At 45.7% G+C, this 23,181-nt stretch overlaps 1 protein-coding gene across 1 annotated transcript; it reads left to right on the plus strand.

The window, feature by feature from the left end:
• Nucleotides 1-20,349: 20,349 nt before the first annotated feature.
• LOC309812531 (cytochrome c oxidase subunit 6C-like) lies at nt 20,350-20,856 on the plus strand. The gene has a single exon (XM_082636325.1). It carries the CDS (start codon nt 20,490-20,492, stop codon nt 20,715-20,717), a length of 228 nt encoding a protein of 75 aa, XP_082492451.1. The 5' UTR covers nt 20,350-20,489; the 3' UTR covers nt 20,718-20,856.
• Nucleotides 20,857-23,181: the final 2,325 nt, after the last annotated feature.

Genomic DNA, 23,181 nt, shown 5'->3' on the forward strand with positions numbered 1-23,181 from the left:
TCACAATCATCGGAAAAGATGGTCTGAACACGTTCTTCTCAGTGATCAGGAATGGTGACACAAAGACACCACATTTGCAGCAGTGCTATTCACAGCAGCCAAAATGGAAACAACACAAATGTCCACCAACTGGTGAATGGAGAAACAAAATGCAACATGTCCATATGATGGTATATCATTCTCAGTAAAAAGGAGTGAATCACCGATACATGCTACAATGCAAATCTCATATTGCATGATTCTATTTATATGAAACGTCCAGAATAGGTAAATCTGTAGAGACAGAAAACAGATCTGCAGTTGCCAAACCACCTCCAGGCTGGGGAGAATGGAGGTAATTGGTACAAGTATGGGGTTTCTTTTTGGAGTGATGAAAATGTTCTAAATTTAATTATGGTGATCGTTGTACAAGCCTGTGAAAATAGTAAAAACCATCGAATTGTACACTTTAAATGGTTGAATTGTACGGTATGTGAATTATAGCTCAATAAAGCTGTTACAAAAAAGAAAATCCACAAAAGCATAAATTAGCCACGTATATAAAGTACAGACTTCGTGGGCCAGCAGACGGGTCAGGGGATAGAAGGGAAGATTTTGTTTAGATGTTGAAGGTAGATTCCCTGCCTCTAGGTTAGTAACCAGGGCAGCATCTCCAAAGCACTGAAATCAGTTTAAAAGATGAGCAATTTAAAATCTTATTGTTGGCATGGAAATAGCTGAGTTTAGCACCAAGGCAGCAAGAATAATTCATTTAAGTGGGAAGCCACAGATGGTGGGAACACCCATCAGTAAGCCACATCATGAATATAATAAAGCTGATTTGATTGTTGATTTTTGTGCCATGTGCCTCAAGGCCAAAATTGTTCATAGTCAATGCTCAGCAAATGGTGACTATTTGTCTTCATGATAAACATGGCTCTGATGACTAAAGCCAGCCCAGATGGGAATGGACTGCCTAGAGAGGAAGCAAGCTCCTGTCCCTAGAAGTCTCGAGCCCAAGGTGTGCTAACCAGCTGTCCACTGGGCTCACTGTAGGAGGATTCCTAAATCAGGTAAGGGTTTGGACTAGAACATCCCAATCCTCCCCACTCTGAGAGCCTTGATCCATATTCTACCATCACAGAGCTTTACGCTTTGATTAGGCATCCACGAATGTTCTCTGAACCGAAATTTTGATTTTGATAGAAGATGTGGTTAGAAATTATTAGAACAAGCATGGGGAGAACCTTCCCCATGAGGTAAACCTTCTTAGGGAGGAAAGGAGACAAGCCTGACAGCCTGGAGATGATGAGGTCTCCCACTCACCTTCCAATCCTCACACCCTCGCTTCCACTGATACCAAACCAGAAGAGGCCATCCGTTGGATGGGCAGTCAAGCCTAGCTCAGCCGTTAGAGTCCTTCTCCTTAATTCTGATTCTCTGTCTGGAGCATGCACACCAAAATCACCCAGGCTGCACCTGCATGTTTTATAAAGCTTCCTTGGGGCAGCCAGGGTTGAGCACCTGGCTTTGGCTCTGCTCTCACACCAAGACCTCCAGGAATACACTCTTCTCTTCCCCCTGGAAGAATAGGTCAGAGCCCAAGTCCAGTGCACTGCAGGGTCCCTGCTCAGAAAGGATGATACACCTGCACCTCAGGGGGTAAAATAGAGAGTGGCCAGTCCCCAGAGCCTGACACTTCACTGGGGTGGCCAGGGACATAGACAGAGATGGAGAGAGGACCCAAATGGGTCCCACTCATAGAGGCGAGGACAGCATGCAAGAGGCCTGAGTGATGGGAAGTGGGAAGCAGGGAGTCACTGAAGAAGGCTCTCCAGGAGGATGGGACCCTAAGGAAGTAGTCACACAGCCCAGCCCCGCTACACAGCTCCACTGCAAGAAAGCTTTCCTAAAGGTGTGTCAGGAGCGCAGGAGGGAAAAAGGAACAGCAAGGACCTGGGCCTCAGCTACAGCCCCACACACACACACACCACCACCCCCTCCAGCACTGAGAATTACCCGTGGCCTGGGCTGCTGGGCAATGGAGCTATTGTCCAGAGGTCTTTTGTTCTGAATATCCTGCCCAGCAACCTGAGGACCAAGGTGGGGAGTCAGGGGCAGGGACCCCAGGCCTTTATTCCGTCCTGTTTTTGTTCACTCATTCATTCACTTGTCCACTCATTTACTTATCAGGCAGTAGCCTAAAAAGTGTGGTGAGATAGTTTTTTGGTTCCTTTCACACCAGTTCAGTACAGGTAGGAGCCTCCTATGACCAAAGCAAGGTGTGGTCTGAAGGCTTTTGTTGAAAGGTGAATATTAGGAGTCCTTAATCATTAATTCAGTATATTGGTGGCTGGCTATATATTGGGCACATGCTGGGAAGGCTCTGAGGGAATTGGGTCCCCAATGGTCTTCACTGTGTGCAGGGAGAGACAGACAGACACATAATGCCACTTATTCTAATAGGGTAATAATAATACTGATATGGTACAAAAATGTCTTCCAAGTATTAATTCATTTACACTACATAAGAACCCTATAAAGTAAGTGCTATAATACCATTTTTACCTGATGAGCCACAGAGAGGCTAAGAAACATACCCAGACTCACACAGCAGTGTGGCTCTTTCTCCAAGGCCCTAACCACTCTATCACACTTCCTGTATAATGATGAGAAGCAAGAAGAATGGTGTGGGCGTTTAGCAGCCCAGAGACTGTCGTCAGATCAGCAAACTGGCACTATCAGGGTCAGGGCTTGAGAGATGTGGGCCATACCTTGATGGGAAGAGGAGCAGAGTGTCAGCATTGGGTCCAACGGTCCTCCAAGGAGGCAGGAGGACTGGTGAGGTGGAGAAGCATACTGAAGTGAGCTCCCTTACCGCCACATTGCCTGAAGTTGGTCTTGTCTGGGATGCACTTCTGATTGTCCATTTTTCAGCCCACACCCCCCAGCCTCAGAGAAATCTAGGGGTCTGCTTGAAAAGGGGAGCTCTTTGTGGTCTGAAAAACATCTGCCTGGCACCCCCTTAAAAACCCATAACTAGGGACTTCCCTGTTGGCACAGTTGTTAAGACTCCGCAATCCCAATGCGGGGGGCCTGGGTACGATCCCTGGTCAGGGAACTAGATCCCACATGCCGCAACTAAGAGTTTGCATGCCACAACTAAGAGTTTGCATGCCACAACTAACGAGCCCACAAGCCACAACTAAGGAGCACGCCTGTCGCAACTAAGACCGGGCACAACCTAATTAATTAATTAAATTAATTAAAATAAATATTAAAAAAAAAACATAACTAGTGTGGTTGGACAAGAACCTTTGGGGAGGGATAAATTAGGAGTTTGGAATTAACAGATACTACTGTATATAAAATAAATAAACAACAAGGACCTACTGTATAGCACAGGGAACTGTATTCAATACCTTGTAATAACCTATAATGGAAAAGAATCTGAAAAAGAATATACATATATTTACGTATGTATAACTGAATCACTTTGCCGTACACCTGAGACTAACACAACACTGTAAATCAACCATATTTCAATTCAAAAAAAAAACCAAAAAAACCTTTGAATGCCCTGATACCCTGTACTTGCCAGGATCCCAGGGTAGGGCCCACTCTCACACAGTAGCCCAGGCACCCCTCCCAACCCTGGGTGAAGAGGAGGGGCCCTTTCTTGCTCTCCTGATATACAGGAGCAGTGACCCTTCCACACCTAGTACAGAAGAGAAAGTTGCACAACATTGGTGGGGTCATGAAAAATCATGGGCAAGGCGTGGTCCTCTGAGAGTTCTCCGGGTATCTGGATCTCATTCCACCCCACCCCGGGAAACGGCCACTGCTTAAGCCATTCCCAGCCCTCTCCACGGTCAAGTGTCGTGACTCACAGGAAATGATCATTCGTATATGGTAAGCTGGGGTAAATGAAAAGGTCTGCTTGGGACTAGTTGTGGTCAGGCCAGAGGCTCTGGCCACCCAAGGCCTCCCTCTGACACTCAGAGGGCTGGTGGGCCCAATGTATCACACAAATATAGTCCACTCTCGGCACAAATGGTGCGACCAGCCACCCTGGCGGGGAAGCTCTGGTTTGGGGAGACCATTCTGTTCTGGTGAAATGAAGAGCTGCGGTTGAAACAGGAAGGAATGGGAGGCAAACAGCTAAGGCCCAGCCCACCGTGGAGAGAAGCCCTGGTGGCACAGTGGTTAAGAATCCACCTGCCAATGCAGAGGACACGGGTTCGAGCCCTGGTCCGGGAAGATCCCACATGCTGTGGAGCAACTAAGTCCATTCACCGCCACTGCTGAGCCTGCACTCTAGAGCCCGCGAGCCACAACTACTGAGCCCACGTGCCACAACTACTGAAGCCCACACCCTAGAGCCTGTGCTCCACAACAAGAGAAGCCACAGCAATGAGAAGCCTGCACACCGCAATGAAGAGCAGCCCCTGCTCACCACAGCTAGAGAAAGCCCGCGCGCAGCAATGAAGACCCAACGCAGCCAAAAATTAATTAATTAACTAAAGTATCAAAAAAATAAAAATAAATGAGCTTGGGCTTGATGGAATTGAGCTTAGAAAAGAAAGATATGGAAATGCAATACGTTATTGGATGAGAACAGGATTCCCATGGAACAGGAAGGTGGTCACAGGGGCCAAGGAAGGTGTGGGGCAGGAGGGGACATGGTTAAAGCGGTGCTTTAAGGAGATCCAGGGGGCTGCGATGTGTAGGTTAGATTGTAGGGGCAAAAACTGGCAGGAGACTAGAAACGGGGCTATTGCAGCACACAAGTGAGAAGGCTTGTGGGGTGCCAAGAGCCATGCGGAGAGAAGACGGTAAGAAGAAAGAACCTACACGATACGGCAGTTGATTGCATGGCCGAGTCCAACATAGGCACTTCCCGTAGCTCCCTTCTGAACCCTAGCACCTTCTGCTCCAGCCACGTTGCTGCACACACTTGTCATGAGCTGCTGGACCTTCCCCTGCCATCACATTCATCTCAGTGACGTCAGACCATAGCTTCTCACAGACAGGACAGCATCCTCTAGTGTCTGAGTATGGTTCCCATCTCTTGTGCCAGCCTCTGCCTGGCAGGGCGCTGGCCCAGAGTACATGCCACAGAGGGAAGGTGTAGACCCTCCCCTGAACACACTGTTTACACCCATCACCTTACCTTTGTTCATCACACACGCATGCACATGCACACCTTCATGCCAGCAACAGCATGACAAGGCAACTGTGAAACCCTCTGTGGTCCTCGGCAGCAGATCCAAGCATGGGAGAGCCCATATCCTCCCCTCTGATCATGCCATTCTTGGAGAACAGGGTTTGGCTCTTGTCTGACTCTTACAAGGGACCTGGACAAATGGGAGCTGATGCAAGGAGATGTCTGGGATAAGGAGATGAATGGAAACCACATTCCATAGACCTCTTAAGTAGTTGCATTTTCAGCTGGCACTGAGAGCATGTTCCCTGGAGAAGAGGCATGGACTGCCGGGAAGAAGAAGGGACATTCATCCCTGTGGCACAAGGGATGCGACCAGCACCAGCAGGAAGAAGCCCCCAGAGAGAGACTTCTGCTCACTGTAAGTAAGGAACTCCCAAAGCTCAAGCTTTGTACAAGTGCAATGTGCATCATCATCTGGGAAGTTGTGGCAGAGGGTCAATAGATGGGTTGGCAGAGCCCCAGACACACATCCTAAGGCCAACTATGTGCACTGCAAACGTCACCTCATGCAAGCTTTTAAAGACCTCTCCAGGCAGGGATGGGTAAGTGCCAAGGTCCACACAGCTGTGAAGAGGACTGGAATCTGAACCCCGTGGACTCCTCACTCGTGGGGCTCACCAAGCCTGTTAATGCATGTTCATCAGCTCTGCAGCCAGGTGTGACTGAAGGCCAAAGGATAGTGAATGCAATCAAAAGAATTTTGGAGCCACTTCCCAACTGTGTGAAGCTGGACACTCTACTTAATCTCTCTGAGGTTCCTTTTCCTCAGCTGAAAATGCAACTACCTAAGAGGACTGGTCTGAACATCAGGTAAGGGAACAACAGTGCTTGACAGTTGTAGGTTTTCAATCAATGTTAGCTCGACTCTCACCACACCACCCCCCTGTGAAGCCTCCCCCATCCCTTCACTGTCTTTGAGATCATCGCCCCATGGAACTTGTGTTCACACCTACCTGCTTTGATTCATTTTGCCTTGTGAGAATTGAAGTCCTTGCAGGATGGGACCATGTCTCATGCATCTCTGTGTCCTCTGCAGTGTCCACTCAGCCCACAGGAGATGCTCAGGTGGGAGACAGCACTGGTTTGGAAGGACTGAGGTTAACTAGAGAGAGGTGGCAATTGGGACTATAAGAAGGAGTCTCTGGGATAGTAATAAAGGGATAACATGCAAGACTCTGCCACTATGCAAAAGAGAAGTTTGCAAATCCAATTCCCAGGGAGCCAGCCATGTAAACTGAGCTCTGCCTATTGACACACCCTCTGCTTCCCCATCTCCCAACCCAGGGTTCCTTTCCCTGCCGATCATGATGGTGGTGGTGGTGGTGGTGATGTAGGGAATGAATGATGGTGATGATGATGACAGCTTTCATTTGCTGGGTTCCCACTAAAGGTCAAAGTGTCAGATCTCTTACATATTTATAATCATAAAATAACCCAGGAGGAAGGTAACATTATCCCATTTTACAGATAAGGAAACTAAAAGTCCTTCAAGACTTGACCTCAAGTCTGGGGTAAGCCCAAAAGCCTGGGCATGCTGTTTCCAAAAGTGCTTAGAAGGCACCGCACCAACATATGATGAATTCACTAAGGATTGACTCAGCCTCCGCCATCGTGTGTGTGTGTGTGTGTGTGTGTGTGTGTGTGTGTGTGTGTATCTATTAGAAAGGAGGTAAAAGGGAGAATGGGAGAGCAGCTCAGGTCAAGGAAAGCCCTGCTACCAACCACCCAATAACCAACATTTCTTCGGGGATTCCCTGGTGTCTAAGGGCTAAGACGACCCCAAAGCAGGACACACTGTCACAATCATAGGTCTAATTAGACAAAGCTGCTGACCTGGAAGGTGGGACTGGGCTTGGTCTGGGCCAGCTGGAGCCAATTTAGCCCCAGGGAAGTGTTCGGCAAGCTCCCATGGCAACACAACCCACTGTGTGCTTCTGCATTCCCAACAGGATTCCAGCCTGAGGCCAGGATTCCCCAAGGCGTCACACAAGTGCTGCCCTCTCCTTCCTTGCCTCCCCAGGTTTCCCAGGTGGTCATCTCGGGAAGCTAAGAGAAGCTTGAACAGCAGAAGCAGCCTCCAGAACATGGGAGGCAGAGGAGAGGGCCATTTTCCTACCAGACCAGAGCTCCAGAGCTTCTGGTTCAGAAGTATCCCGCTGCAGAAGTCAAACTCCCCAGACCTCCTCCTAGACCCATGGGGCCATGGGAGCCATGGCCCCCACATGAACCCTACACCTCCCCACCCATGGCCTGACCCTGTTCACTTGGTAGCCAGCTCCTACACACACTCTTTCTCCACCTGGTTTCTTCACCAGGCCCTCCTCCTCTCTCTCTGTCGCTCCAGCCTGGCTCCACTCCAAATACCTCCTACAGGAAGCCCTCCCAGACTTTCCCTCCTGGCTTCTCCCCCAGTCTCCCAGCCTGGACTCTCACCGGGTCTCCCAGAGTTGGGCATGGGTCCAAGTACCCCCAATGATCTAGGAGTTTCCTTAAGGCAGTCATGACAACTTTTCATCTTTACAGAAACTATGAAATAAGCAATATCTCCATTTTAGAGCTGAGGAAACTGAGCATCAAGGTTAAGAATAGCTTGCGTTCCAACAGTAGAATTGGGTCCTGTCTGCCTCCAAAGCCGTGTCTCGCCTCCCTGCGGTACACCTCCCTCTCTCTGTATCCCTTCAGGGTAGTACCATAATGCCAGGCACTCCCTGAACCACAGACTTTTTTCTTAATAAATTTATTTATTTATTTATTTTTGTCTGTGTTGCTGCACACGGGCTTTCTCTAGTTGTGGTGAGCGGAGGCTACTCTTCCTTGCGGTGCGTGGACTTCTCATTGCGGTGGCTTCTCTTGTTGCAGAGCACCGGCTCTAGGCACGCAGGCTTCAGTAGTTGTGGTGCACGGGCTTAGTTGCTCCACGGCATGTGAGATCTTCCCGGACCAGGGCTCGAACCCGTGTCTCCTGCATTGGCAGGCGGATTCTTAACCACTGTGCCACCAGAGAAGCCCCCATAGACTTTTTTTTTTTTTTTTTTTTTTTGCGGTACGCGGGCCTCTCACTGTTGTGGCCTCTCCCGTAGCGGAGCACAGGTTCCGGACGCGCAGGCTCAGCGGCCATGGCTCACGGGCCTGGCCGCTCCATGGCATGTGGGATCTTCCCAGACCGGGGCACGAACCCGTGTCCCTTGCATCGGCAGGCGGACTCTCAACCACTGCGCCACCAGGGAAGCCCCCCCCCCATAGACTTTTATAACCCCATTGAATCCTCACAATTAAACCTATGAGGAAAGTACAGTTAGTCTTACTTACACATTAGGGTGCGGAAGTTTAGAAACTTTCAACCCATTTTGTAAGGTCACACAGCACCTAAGTGTCAGGAACAGAACTCAACCCAACTCTTCAAGCTCCAGAACCCAGTTAGGTTTCCCAGTCCCACTGGGTTTCCCAGTCCTGAGTCTAACCAGACACAGACTGAAAGACGCTGGAGATAGGAAGGCAAATTCTCCAGGCCAGCATGAAAGCTTTGACTCACATCAGCCAGCACCTCTGATAAAGGAAGATGACTTCCAAAAGGCCTGCAGAAGTTGCCCTGCTGATCTGGGGAGGCCTAGGAATCCCAGGACAGCTGAAAGCTGGCTCACTGGCCAGCTGACTTCCTGGCACCCCACCCTTCCCACAATCCTGTGAGTTAACACACCCTCAAGCCCTTTCACTTCTGCAAATTCCATCACCACCTCCAAAATGCTCTAGGTTTTGTCGTGAGAATTCATTTTCATTTTGAGAATTGTTTTCAGCAATTCTTGGAACAATACGGACTAGCAGGAAAACATAAATTGGGGAATCAAATAACCTGTGCTCTCGTCTCAACTCAGTCTCTAAATTGCTGTGTGACCTTGGACAGGTCACTTCCCCTCACAGAGCTACAGCTGTCTCATCTGTACAGTGAAGGACCAGTCCCATTTATTTCTAAAATTCCTTGAAATTACATTTTATTATTAATGACATTTAAATTCATTCAGTTTTTAGAACTTTGAACTTCCCAAAGTGATTGCAATGTCTTGGAGAAAGCATTAAGCTTGAAATCACACTGACTTGAGTGCTCAGCTTTTGTTCTCTCCTCTATAAAATCAATTATATGATGATAATATTTGCAAGAGATTTTCTTTGCCCCTGTGCAGTCCCCATATAGGACTATTGCTGTGATGGGTGAAAACGATAAACTCTTCTCCAAGAATTCACCCTTCCCCCTGTCTTTTACCTCCCTCTCCTCCATTAAAGGGCTCCTATGATAAGTCCACCCTCACCTGCTCTCCAGAGTCTACCTCACTGGATACCAACCCATGAACAAAACAGCATCAGCTCCTTTAAGGAATGCTTTCCTTTCAAAGGAGCATTCCCTCTTCCCTCTTCATTCATCTCTACTCCTATTATTCTGTTCCTTGGATTAGCCAGTCCTCCCTTCAGTCTAGCCTTTTCTCCCTTTCAATGTGGCACCAGAGATAGCATTTCAAAACTTTAGTCTTTTCATGCCTCCTCCTTCCTGCTGCAAGCCCTGAGCTGTCACCTATGAGCTTCTGACATGTCTACTGTTGGGTCTCTTTGTGTTCTTTGTTACTTGGGTGCAATTCCATCTTTCTCTGTGCATCCCATCTTTCAAGGTGTGTAAAGTTCACTTTTTTCTCTGAGGGTGTAGGGGGTGGGGGAAGTCAGCATGAATATATATATATTTTTCCCAAAATCCAAAATTTTTGTCAATATCCACAGTCTTTTTTGTTTGTTTGTTTTTGCGGTACACGGGCCTCTCACTGTTGTGGCCTCTCCCGTTGCAGAGCACAGGCTCCAGACGCGCAGGCTCAGCGACCATGGCTCACAGGCCCAGCCGCTCCGCGGCATGTGGGATCTTCCCAGACCGGGGCACGAACCCGCGTCCCCTGCATCGGCAGGCGGACTCTCAACCACTGCGCCACCAGGGAAGGCCCCCACAGTCTTTTAATTGAAGTATAGTTGTTGTACAATATCATATGTTATAGGTGTACAATATAGTGAGTCACGATTTTTAAACGTTATACTCCATTTACAGTTATTATATGGGTATATTTTAATGTAGAAAATATGACCTGGATATAAAATGAAAATAAGTATTAAATTAAGTGGAAGTTTAATTTAAGAATTGAAAGGGAGAAAAGGCTAGACTGAAGGAAGGATCGGCTAATGCAAGGAGTAGTAGTAGAAATGAGGGAAAAGGGAAGGGGAGATGCTCCTTTGCAAAAGGAGCTGTGCTGGGTCTCTTTTCACTCAGACCTTGAGTGGGGCAGGCCAGCCCAGAAGCCAAGGCCCAGAGGAGAGTGGGAGCGGCCTCAGGGGGACAAGAGCAAGGCAAAGCCTGGGTGGGAGGAGACCCCCTCTGGGGGAGGAGGTGCTGAGAAGCAGGTTTCTGAAAATAAATGGTGCTCAGACGCCTGAAATTCCTGGAAAAGACTGTGTAAGGCAGGGTCAGGCCCAGGAGGAATGTAATTAGAGGTATGTCTGCACAGCCCACCATCTCACAGATAATGAGCCATAAACCTTATCTCCCCACCTCGGGAGAGCTGGGGGAACTATCTCACCATTCCCAGGAGCTCAGGCTGAGTCAGCCCAGGGGGTTGGGAGGATTTCGGGCCTGAGCCGCATACCTGAGTCACCCCAGCGTGGGTGGTCCATCCGGAAATGAGGTGGGAGCGAAGGGGAGCCAGGATCACTGGTGCCACCAAAGGCTGAGGGCCTCGATTCCTATCAACCAGCTCCCCGGCCAGAAATTTCCCTGGCCCCCATAAAGAAAGTTATGTCCTGGGGCTGGACAGCACCGTATTCCAGGTAGCTCTCTGCGGTTCAAGACAGTGAAGTTCTTGTGGCCTGTGGGGTTTCGATCTCTCTGCCACCATGAACTACTTCTCCAGCTTTAAAAACCACAGTTGACTCACCCTCTCTCTTAGAGGACAGGAGCAGGACCCAGAAGGGACCCCGATCCTAGTTCCAGCCCTGTCCCCCTCTCCCCCTCCCACCTCTGAGCCAGGCCCTGGGTCCCGCGGAGGGAGGAGGCGGAAGGGGGCAGTGCTCCCGAGAAATTCTCCACCTCCCTGCGATGTTTCCTCCCTCCTTCTCGCAGGCAGGTGAGAAGGGCCCCCAGAGAAAGAGACGTGCTGCTGTGAATGTCCCCCTCCCTGCAGAGTTGCAGGGGAGGTGACCTCACTGCCCGCCTGAGGCTCCTAGACACGTACGCTCTCTCCCTCTGGCGCAGCGCCCCCTCTACCTCCACGATGGACTCGCTTTACTTTGTTCCAAAGTGTTTTCTCCCAGGGCCCAGGCCTACTGATCTTCTATAAACACCACTTGGATCCTGTCACTCCCCAGCCCAGAACTTCCCTTTGCCTTCAGAGTAAAGGTCAAGCTCCTCATCGATGATGATTGAGCTGAACCTTTCCTGCCTGGCACTAGCTGCCTCCCTGCCCCAGCCCCGGGGCTCTGCCCATCCTGCCGACAGCCTTCCCTGGAACCTGCACCTGCTGAACCCTTACCCTTGCAGCGCACCGTGTGCACTCTGCAAACATTTACTGAACGAAAACCACCCAGCCGGCACCTCCCTGCCGCGGTCACCACTGTCAGAAGTGGCCTCTCCCACAGAGACCCCAAGAACTGGCCTCGTTACACCCTGGGCTGGTTCATACTTGTCTGAGCGCTCCACCCTGACTGCAAACCTGAGCCACAGGCATCCAACAGGCGTTGAACACCGGCAAATGGGGCAGTGGTCCATATTCATCTCATTTGATCTGCACAATAACCTTGGGAGTTCAGTATCATTATTCTTATTTACAGATGAGGAACCCAAGGCTTAGAGAAGTGACTCGTCCATCAAGCAGTAGTCGGGGCTCATACCAGGGTCCCCAAATTCCAAATCCAGGGCCCTCACACCAGCACCAAGGCACCTCCTCTAAAGCAGGGTTGTGTCTTACATGTTTCTGTTTCCCTCAGCACCCAGCACGGGAATTTGTTTGATTCACAGAATGAATGAATGAATGCATGATGGTTCTAAGATTCACTTCTATCCAGATGAATCATCTTCTCCACTCTGATCCGTATTCTTCTCCTCCACATTTGATTTTTCTATCTTCTCCTCTCTCTCACCCTAGGCCCTAAGGATCCAGGAGAAGGGAGGAAAGAAGCTGTAATCGTTCTCACTGATTCCAGGGATTGGATCTAGGCCCCAGGAGAAACAGCCCAAAGGAAGACAGGAAGGCTCTTCCCTATACCCACCACCCAGCTTGATAGTGAGTCCCAGCCCTCTCCCTATCCCTCCCCAATTCTCACAGGACACAGGTGGAGCAGAAGGGAGCCTCAGGGCCAGCCAGAGAGCAGTGAGGGGGTGGAAAGGGGCCTAAATGCTGTGACTCACCATCCTTGTGCCTTCTGGGAAGCAGGGTGAGGGATACCTGGACGCTGGAAATTCCAACCCCTCCCCAGAGAGACACTTAGGTGTCTGGATAGGGAGAGGGAGAGCTCTGTTTACCCCAAACTAAGGGGCAACCATGGCAACGGAGGCCAGGGCCATCTGAGCAGGGAGCAAAGGTGAGGGCCCTGCTGCCAGCCTGCCAATTGGGCTGCTTGCCCGGATCATGCGAGGCAGGCCTTCTCTGGCTAAACACCCCCTTGTGGGCACAGCCTGTCCTGAAAGCTGGGGAGGGACAGTCCTGAGGAAGCAGCCACCCATTTTACAGATACACAAATGCTCCCATCCCCTCCTCACCTCCTTCCTTGAGCCTTCTCTCTGGAGACCAGAGACAGACAGACAGGCAGACACTGAACCAAGGGGAGCTCTTGGCCTCTGTGCTGAGACAAAGAGGGAAGGGGGAGCTGAGGCAGCTGCTGGGAAGGGGCAGAATGGAGTTATCAGTCAAGGAAGGCTTCCTGGAGGAGGACAAGGCCAAACATAAGGAGGAGGGTGTCTAGGCTAAGGAAAAGACAGTGTCTCCTCAGCTAGTGTGAGACCAGATGCACCATCACTCTTTCCCCTCTGCTAGTCACCAGAATCGTAAACTCTTGGTACCCAAAGGGGCCCTCATGGCTGCCTCCACCATCCTTAACAATGCCCCCCTCACCCGTTATCTGTATCCATCTGCACCCTTTCCTCCCTCTTGGAGATGGAGGTGTCCCTCACTGTGCTCAGAGCCAGGCCCGCTACCTGCACTCTGAACTCTAACCCCTCAGAACCTCGCTGCATTAAGGACCATCTCTCTCTGGTCCTGCTCCCCCCAGCCCCATCCCTGGAGGGACTTTTCCCCTCTACCTGTATCCCTGCTCAAGGGCTTTTCTACTTAAAAAAAGCAAGGAACAAAGGAGGGAAAGGAGGGAGGGAGGGAGGGAGGGAGGGAAGGAGGGAGGGAAATTATGCTTGACCCTTGACCCCTCTCTCCTCTTCCCAAAAAAAGACACTGTTCGTTCTCAATTTTCACCTCATCCTACCTACTCCCACCCCAGCTACCAGCCACGAAAATTTAAAACCACCTGTGATCAACTAAGAGCCAAATTTGGTAGACCTTTTCAAGCTTTCTCTTATCTGACCTCCCTGCAGTATTGGACTGGACACTACTGATTCATTCCTGAATCCTCTTTATCTACCCACCACTTGTATCCATAGCCCTTAATCTTTTTGGTGGGCCATGCACACTTTTTTTTTTTTTTTTTTGCAGCCTCTCCCATTGCGGAGCACAGGCTCCAGACGCGCAGGCTCAGCGGCCGTGGCTCACGGGCCCAGCTGCTCCGCGGCATGTGGGATCTTCCCAGACCGGGGCACGAACCCATGTCCCCTGCATCGGCAGGCGGACTCTCAACCACTGCGCCACCAGGGAAGCCCCCATGCACACTTTTGAGACTCTAAGGCACAATCACAGATTGCCAGCATCTCTCATATACCTCAAGGGATTCATGTACTCGGGAAACCATCACAGAGGCCAGATTAAGAGCCTCGGCCTTGAAAGTTAGTATCCCTGGGACGGTGCCTCAACCTCTTCTGAACAATCCCATCCACTCCCAGGGATGATGGCTCCTGGACCCACATCTCCCAACTCTCAGGAGAGTTTCAGACCCATGTTTCCAATTGCCACCTGGATGTCTCACCCAAGTCGCAAAGTCAGTAAGTTCCAAACAGAAGTCATTGTCTAACACCACCCTCCTGGCCTTCCTTCCTCTCATAATCATTATCTGGTGGACAGCCTCACTGCCTCCAAAGCAAGAAAACTAGGAGTCACCTGAAGTCCCGGGGATGGTACTATAACCTGCCTCACGTGGTTGTTATGAGCCTAAATAACGTGATATGTGTAAAGCACATAGGATCGTGCCTGGCACATCATAGGTACTCAGTAATTGTTAATTGTGGTTGCTATTCTTCCTTGTTCTTTCCCCTTATATCCAATTAGACACCAAGACCTAACTTCTAACTTCTAAATTTCCCTTGAGTCTATTTTCTTCCCTGTTTTTCCACTGATTCTCCCTAGTCCAGGCATTCATGTCACTTGCCTAGATGATGACAGTAATCTCCAGTCTTGTCCCTTTCTGTCTTTCCAAGACATACAGCTAGAATGGTCTTGCCAAAATGCAATTCTGACCATGACACTTCCCCCCTTCAAGCTTCAATGTCTTCCCAGTAGCCCACAGCCGCTGGTGCATCCCTAGGGAACTTGTTATAAATAGAGGCTCAGACTCCAGCTCCCTGCAGACGTGGGTGGTACCTTGGCACATGTGTTCATAGCACATTTCCTAATGTATCTTGTGCAAAATAAAATTGAGAAGCAAGGAAGGAAAAACTCTACAAGGCCTGCAAGGTCCTCCTTGACCCAGCCCTCAACAACCTTTCCCATTTCATCTTCTGCCTCTTCCTTTTCTCTGCTACCCATTGACTCTTTACATATTTGACAAGTATTTATTGAGCACCCAATAAGTGCAGGCACTAAGGACACAAGGGTGAGCAAAATAGACATGGTCCCTGGAGCTTATAATCTAGTTGGAGAGAATGATAGTAACCTAATAATCACACTAATGAAAATGTAAATATAAACTGCTATACATTATTTTAACGAGAGGAACACAACCATAAGAGAGTATATTGTAGAGCAACCTGACCTAAATTTGAAGGAGTTAGGGAAACTTCCCTGAGGAAGCAATACTTGAACTGAGATATGAGAGATGAGTAAATTAATAGAAAAGGCTGAATAAGGAGAAGAGTGATCTAGTTATAGAGAATTGCACGTGCAAAGGCCCCGGGTAAGCAGGAGTACAACATGTTCCACAAACAGAAAGAAGGTCAGTGTAGCCATATTAAGAGGTAGAAAAGGTACAGAGGGAGACAGCAGAGGTTGAGAGGGCCAGACCATGCAGGGCTTCATCAGCCACTTGAAGATTTGGGGTCTTTACCCTAAGAATAATTGGACCTAGTTAGACCTAATTAGATTTAGAGGGGCGACTTCATTTGTGTGTGTGGTTTTTTTAATCGTGCCTGCTTGCCATGTGGAGAGCACATTAGATCAAAGTGGATTCAAGGACATCAGAAAACTAAGAGAGTAGGCTAAGCAAGAGATAATACAATGATAACTTAGACTACGGTGATGATTATAGAGCTAGAGAGGAGCTGAAAGATTCAAGAGTCATTTAGGAGGTAAAATGAGCAAGATTTGATAATGGGCTGATATGGTGGTGGAGGGTGGGAAGTGTCAAGGATGACAACTCAGTTTTTGCCCTAGACACCTCTTTGGATGGTGATGCCATTCCATGAGAAGGGGAAAATTAGAAGAAGGTCACACGAATATCAGACAAAATGGACTTCAAAACAAAGAATATATCTGGGATATGGAGGGACATTGCAGAATGACAAAGGGGCCAATTCATCAGGAAGCTATAAGAATCCTAAATGTGTATGCACCCAACAACAGAGTTTTTTTGGGGTTTTTGGGGTTTTTTTTTTTTGCAGTACGCGGGCCTCTCACTGTTGTGGCCTCTCCCGTTGCGGAGCACAGGCTCCGGACGCACAGGCCCAGCGGCCATGGCTCATGGGCCCAGCCGCCCCGCGGCATGTGGGATCTTCCCAGACCAGGGCACGAACCCGTGTCCCCTGCATTTGCAGGTGGACTCTCACAACTGCGCCACCAGGGAAGCGCAACAGAGTTTTTAAAAACATAAAATAGAGGGACTTCCCTGGTTGTCCAGTGGCTAAGACTCCAAGCTCCCAGTGCAGGGTGCCTGGGTTCGATCTCTAGTCAGGGAACTAGATCTCACATGCTGCAACTAAGAGCCCGCATGCCACAACTAAGAGCCTACATGCCGCAACTAAGAGCTCACACTCAGCAACAAAAATCCCGCGCGCCACAGCTAAGACCTGGCGCAGCCAAATAAATAAGTTAATTAATTTTAAAAAAACATAAAATAGAAATTAAAAGAACTGAAAGGAGAAGTAGATTAATCCAAAATTATGCTTGGAGGCCTCAATATTCCTTTCTCAATAATTAATAAGACAAATAGAAAATAAGTAAAGATATAAAAGACCTGAAAAACACCATCAACCAATGTGATCTAATTATACATAAAAAATTTCACCCAACTACAGCAGAATACACATTGTTTTCAAGTGTGCATGGAACATTTATCAGGATAGGCCATATGCTGGTTCAAAAAAAACAAATCTCAACAAATTTAAAAGAAATGAAATCGTACAATCTATGTTCTCTTACCATAAGAGGCTTAAAATATAAATTAATAACAGAATGATATCTGGAAAATCTCCAAATATTTGGGAGTTAAACCACATACTTATAAATAACCCATGGTTAAAAGAACTCACAAGGAAATTTAGAAAATATTTTATATTAGTTAAACATTTTGGGACACAGATAAAGCAGTGCATAGAGGGAAATTTATAGCATTAAATACTTACATATTTTTTTAAAGCCTTGAAATAAAAATCTAAGCTTCCAAGTTAAGAAATTGGAAAAAAAAAGCAAATTAAAACCAAAGCGATGGGCTTCCCTGGTGGCGCAGTGGTTGAGAGTCCGCTTGCCGATGCAGGGGACGCGGGTTCGTGCCCCGGTCCGGGAGGATCCCACATGCCGCGGAGAGACTAGACTGGGCCCGTGAGCCATGGCCGCTGAGCCTGTGCGTCCGGAGCCTGTGCTCTGAAGCGGGAGAGGCCACAGCAGTGAGAGGCCTGCGTACCGCAAAAAAAAAAAAAAAAAAAAAAAAAAAAAAGCCAAAGCGAGAAGCAAAGGGAAGGCAGGAAATAATAAGTGTAAGAGCAGAAATCAAAGACCTTGAAAATAGAAAAACAGTAGAGGAAACCAATGACACCAAAAGCTGATTCTTTGGAAGATCAAAAATATTGATAAAACCTACACCAGGGAAAAGAGAAGAGAGAGAGAAGACACAAACTACCAATATCAGCAATGAAAGAGGGGATTACAGACCCTGTAGATATTAAGAGGATAATAAGGGAATATTGCTACCTATAAATCTGACAACTTAGATGAAATGAACAAATTCCTTTAAAAACATAAACCTACCAAAGCTCATGCAAAAGAATGAGAAAACCTAAGTAGTTCTATATCTATTAAAGAAGTTGAATTCTTAGTTAAAAACCTTCCACAAAGAAAATTCTAGACCCAGATTACTTCATTAATGAATTCTACCAAACACTTAAGGAAGAAATAATATCAATTCTACACAATTCTTCCAGAAAATGGAAGAGCAGGAAACTGTTCCTAACTCATTTTATAAAGTCAGCTTTGCTCTGATACCAATGCCCGACAAAAACAATACAAGTGGGGCTTCCCTGGTGGCGCAGTGGTTGAGAGCCCACCTGCCGATGCAGGGGACACGGGTTCGTGCCCCGGTCCGGGAAGATCCCACATGCCGCGGAGCAGCTGGGCCCGTGATCCATGGCCGCTGAGCCTGCGCGTCCGGAGCCTGTGCTCCGCAACAGGAGAGGCCACAACAGTGAGAGGCCCGCGTACTGCAAAAAAAAAAAAAAAAAAAACACACAATACAAGAAAAATATAGATCAATATCCTCCATGAACATTAATTCAAAACCCTTACCAAAATATTAACAAATCAAATCCAACAACAGATAAGAGGAACAATACATCATAATCAAATAAGATTTCTCCCTGGTATGGCAGATTGGTTGAATATTTAAAATCAATTAATGTAATTCATTTTATTCATAGACTAAATAAGAAAAATCATATGTCCATCTCAACTGATGCAGATAAAACATTTAACAAAGTTCAACATCCATTTATGATTAAGAGCTCTCTTGGGACTTCGCTGGTGGTCCAGTGGTTAAGACTTCACCTGTGCAGGGGGTGTGGGTTCAATCCCTGGTTGGGAAGCTAAGATCCCACATGCCTCGGGGCAAAAAAAACAAAAACATAAAACAGAAACAATATTGCAGCAAACACAATAAAGACTTTAAAAATGGTCCACATTAAAAAAATCTAAAAAAAAAAAAGGAAAACTCTCAGCAAACTATGAATAGAAGGGAATTTCTTTGACCTGATGAAGAACATTTACAAAAAACTTATGGCTAACATAATTTTTAACAGTGAAAGAATGAATGTTCTCCCCACAAGATCAGGAACAAAGCAAAGGTATTTACTGTCTCACCACTTCTATTTAACATTGTAATGGAGGTGTTAGCTAGTACAGTAAGTCAAGAAAAAGAAAATAAGGCATACAGATTGGAAAAGAAGAAATAAAGCTGCCTTTATTCACAAATGAAATGATATTCTATGTAAAAAATTTCCATCTACAAAAAAGCTACTGGTGTAAGAGAGTTTAGCAGAGTTGCAGGCTAAATGATCGATATACAAAATCAATCATATTTCTATATACTAGTAATGAACAATTGGAAATTGAAAACAGAATATCATTAACAATCAGATTTAAAACATAAAATACCTTCCAATCAAACAAAACATGTGCAAGATTTGTGTGCTGAAAACCACAAAACATTAATGAAAGAAATTAAAGATCTAGAATGGTGAGATATACAAAGTTCATGGATTTAATGCAGTCCCAATCAAAATTCCAGTAAGCTTTTATTTAGAGATTGACAAACTGATTCTAAAAATTTATATAAAAAAACAAAGGACCTAGACTAGCCAAAACAATTTTGAAAAAGAGGAAGAAAGTTGGAGAACTCACACTACCTGGTTTCAAGAGTTACCATAAAGCTATAGTAATCAAGACAGTGGGGTATTAACATAAGGACAGATATATACATCAGTGGAACATAAGAGCCCAGAAATAGACTCACACAATGGTACCAAGGTAAATCATTGCAGAAAAGATAGTCTTTTCAACAAATAGTGCTGGAACAATTGGACATCCGCATGCAAAAAATAATAATAATAAAAATTAACTTCAACCCATACTTCAAGTTATTGACAAGAATCAGCTCAAAACAAAAAACCTAAAAATATACAACTTCTAGAAGAAAACATAAGAAAAAAACCTTAGTGATCTTAGGTTAGGTAAAGATTTCTTAGAACACACACACAAAAAAATAAACTATTAAAGAAAAATTTGACAATGGAATTTTACCAAAATTAAAAATGTCATCTATTCTAATGACACTGTTAAGAAAATACAGAAGTAGGGACTTCCTTGGTGGCACAGTGGTTAAGAATCCACCTGCCAATGCAGGGGACACAGGTTCAAGCCCTTGTCCACGAAGATCCCACATGCTATGGAGCACCTAAGCCCGTGCGCCACAACTACTGAGCCTGCGCTCTAGAGCCCGAGACCCACAACTACTGAAGCCCGCGCGCCTAGAGCCCATGCTCCGCAACAAGAGCAGCCACCGCAATGAGAAGCCCACATACCACAATGAAGAGTAGCACCCACTCGCCACAACTAGAGAAAGCCCACACCCAGCAACGAAAACCCAACGCAGCCAAAAAATAAATTAAAAAAAAATAAAGAAAATACAAAAGTAAGCCACAGATTTGGAGAAAATATTTGTCAAACACATTAACTCAAATGTGAGTTAACGCACATTAACTCTTAGGCCAAAATGTAAAACCTAGAACCATAGGCCCCTGCCCAGGCCGCGCTCGCCAAAGGTCAGGAGGCCGGCCCGTGCACCACGGCCTTCAGGCCTGAGTCACAAAGTGGGCCCTGTGGGACCTGCTGGGGTCCCTCCTGAGTGTTAGTTCTTGATTGCATGACCTTGAAATAGTCCGCTGTCAAGGAGAAAAACTACCATGGCTTCCAGTTCTTTGACAAAACTTCAGATGCATGGCCTTCTGGCCAAGCGACTGCGATTTCATATTGTTGGAGCATTCGTTGTCTCCTTGGGAGTTGCAGCTTTCTATAAGTTTGCTGTGGCTGAACCAAGAAAGAAGGCATATGCAGACTTCTACAGAACTTATGATTCCATAAAAGATTTTGAGGAGATGAGGAAGGCTGGTATCTTTCAGAGTGCAAAGTGATTTTGGAATATAAAGAATTTCTTTGGGTTGAGTTCCATGGAAGTTTGTCACTTACCTATGTTCCTGAACTATGAACTACTAATATCTGGGCTAAGGAATAGTTTCTCATGATAAATAAACTATTAACAAAAAAACAAAAGAAAAATCTAAAACCATAAATCTTCTGGAAGAAAACAGAAAAAAATCTTTGTGACTTTCACATAAGCAAAGATTTTTCAAATACAGCACCAGGGCATGATCCTTAAAGTAAAAACTTGATAAAATAGACTTCTTCAAAATCAATAGCTTCTCCACAAGAGACACCATTAAGAAAATGGAAAGACAACTACAGACTGGAAGAAAATAGTTGTAAATCACATATATGATGAAAAACTTAAATCTAGATATATTTTTTAAAACTCTCAAAAATAAATAATAAAAAAGACAACCCAATATATTTTAAATTTAATTTTATTTTTTTATTGAAGTATAGTATATTTACAATGTTGTGCCAGTCTCTGCTATACAGCAAAGTGACTCAGTTATATATAGAGAGACATTCTTTTTTTATATATTCTTTTCCATCATGGTTTATCACAGGAGATTGAAAATAGTTCCCTGTGTAATACAGTAGAACCTTGTTTATCCATCCTATATGTAATAGTTTATATCTGCTAATCCGACATTCCCAGTCCTTCCCTCCCCCAGCCCCTACCCCCTTGGCAATCACAAGTCTGTTCTCTATGTCTGTGATCTGTTTCTGTTTTGTAAATAGGTTCATTTTGCCATATTTTAGATTCCACATATAAGTGATATCATACAGTATTTGTCTTTCTCTTTCTGACTTACTTCACTCAGTATGATAATCTCTAGTTTCATCCATGTTGCTGCAAATGGCAATTATTTCATTCTTTTTTATGGCTGAGTAATATTCCCTTGTGCATATGTACCACATCTTTATCCATTCATCTGTTAATGGACGTTTAGGTTGTTTCCATGTTTTGGCTATTGTGAACAGTGCTGCTATGAACATAGGGGTGCATGTCTTTTTGACTTATAGTTTTGTCTGGTTATATGCCCAGGAGTGGGATTGCTGGATCATATGGTAGTTCTATTTTTAGTTTTCTGAGGAACCTCCACACTGTTTTCCGTTGTGGCTGCACCAACTTACATTCCCACCAACAGTGCAGGAGGGTTCCCTTTTCTCCACACCCTCTCCAGCATTTGTTATCTGTAGACTTTTTAATGATGGCCATTCTGACCAGTGTGAGGTGGTACCTCATTGTAGTTTTGATTTGCATTTCTCTAATAATTAGTGATGTTGAGCATCTTTTCATGTGCCTACTGGCTATCTGTATGTCTTCTTTGGAGAAACGTCTATTAAGGTCTTCTGTCCATTTTTTGATTGGGTTATTTGTTTTTTTGTTGAGTTGTATGAGCTGTTTGTATATTTTGGAGATTAAGCCCTTTTCTGTCTTATCATTTGCAAATGTTTTCTCCCATTCCGTAGGTTGTCTTTTCATTTTTTTATGGACAACCCAATGTTTTTTAATGGGCAAAAGATTTGCACTGACACTTCATCAAAGAAGAGATACAGATGGCAACAAAAGCACATAAAAAAGATGCTCAACATCATTAGTCATTATGAAAATACAAATTAAAACCACAATGAGATATTACTATGCACCCACCAGTAAAGCTATAGTTTAAAAAAAGAAAAACAATAGAAAGTGCTGGTAGGGTGAAGAGCAATTGGAACCCTCATACATTACTGGTGGGAATGCAAAATGATACAGTCACTTTAGAAAATAGTTTGAACACAATATTATAAATTAACTAAACTTCAATTGAAAAAAAGTTTGGCAGTTTCTTATAAAGTTAAACATATACTTATCATACAACACACCATCCCATTCCTAGCTATTTTATCCAAGAAAAATGAAAACTTATATCCACACAAAGAACTGTGCACAAATATTTATAACACCTTTATTCATAATTACTAAAAACTGGAAACAACTCAAATATCCACGTACTGGTGAATGAATAAACTAATTGTGATACTGCTATACAGCAATAAAGAGGAACAAACTGCTGATACATGCAATAACATGGGTGAAACACAAAAGCATTATGCTAAGTGAAAGAAGTCAGAGACAAAAGGTAACATACTCTATGATTCAACCTATGTGGCATTCTGAAAAAGGAAAAATCATTGGGGCAGATTGATGGTTGCCAGAGCTGGGGGTGGGTGAGGGAGATTGACTAGGAAGGAATGCAATAGGACTTTCTGAGGTGATTAAATGTTTTCTACCTTGATTTATGGTGGCAGGTCTACAACTGTATCCATCTGTCCAAACCCATTCAACCGTATCCCTGAAAAGAGTGAATATTTCTCTATGCAAATTGCACCTCAATAAATCTGAATTTTTTAAAAGAAAAAAAAAAGATGCAGGAAGATCCAGCCTTACATCTAATAAGCTTG

The sequence above is a fragment of the Mesoplodon mirus genome (genome assembly GCF_964341445.2).
Source record: "Mesoplodon mirus genome assembly, chromosome: 11".
NCBI lineage: Eukaryota > Metazoa > Chordata > Mammalia > Artiodactyla > Ziphiidae > Mesoplodon > Mesoplodon mirus.

Excerpts from the sequence above, each read along its gene's own strand:
- LOC309812531 (XM_082636325.1), top strand. The coding sequence starts at position 20,490 with ATGGCTTCCAGTTCTTTGACAAAACTTCAGATGCATGGCCTTCTGGCC.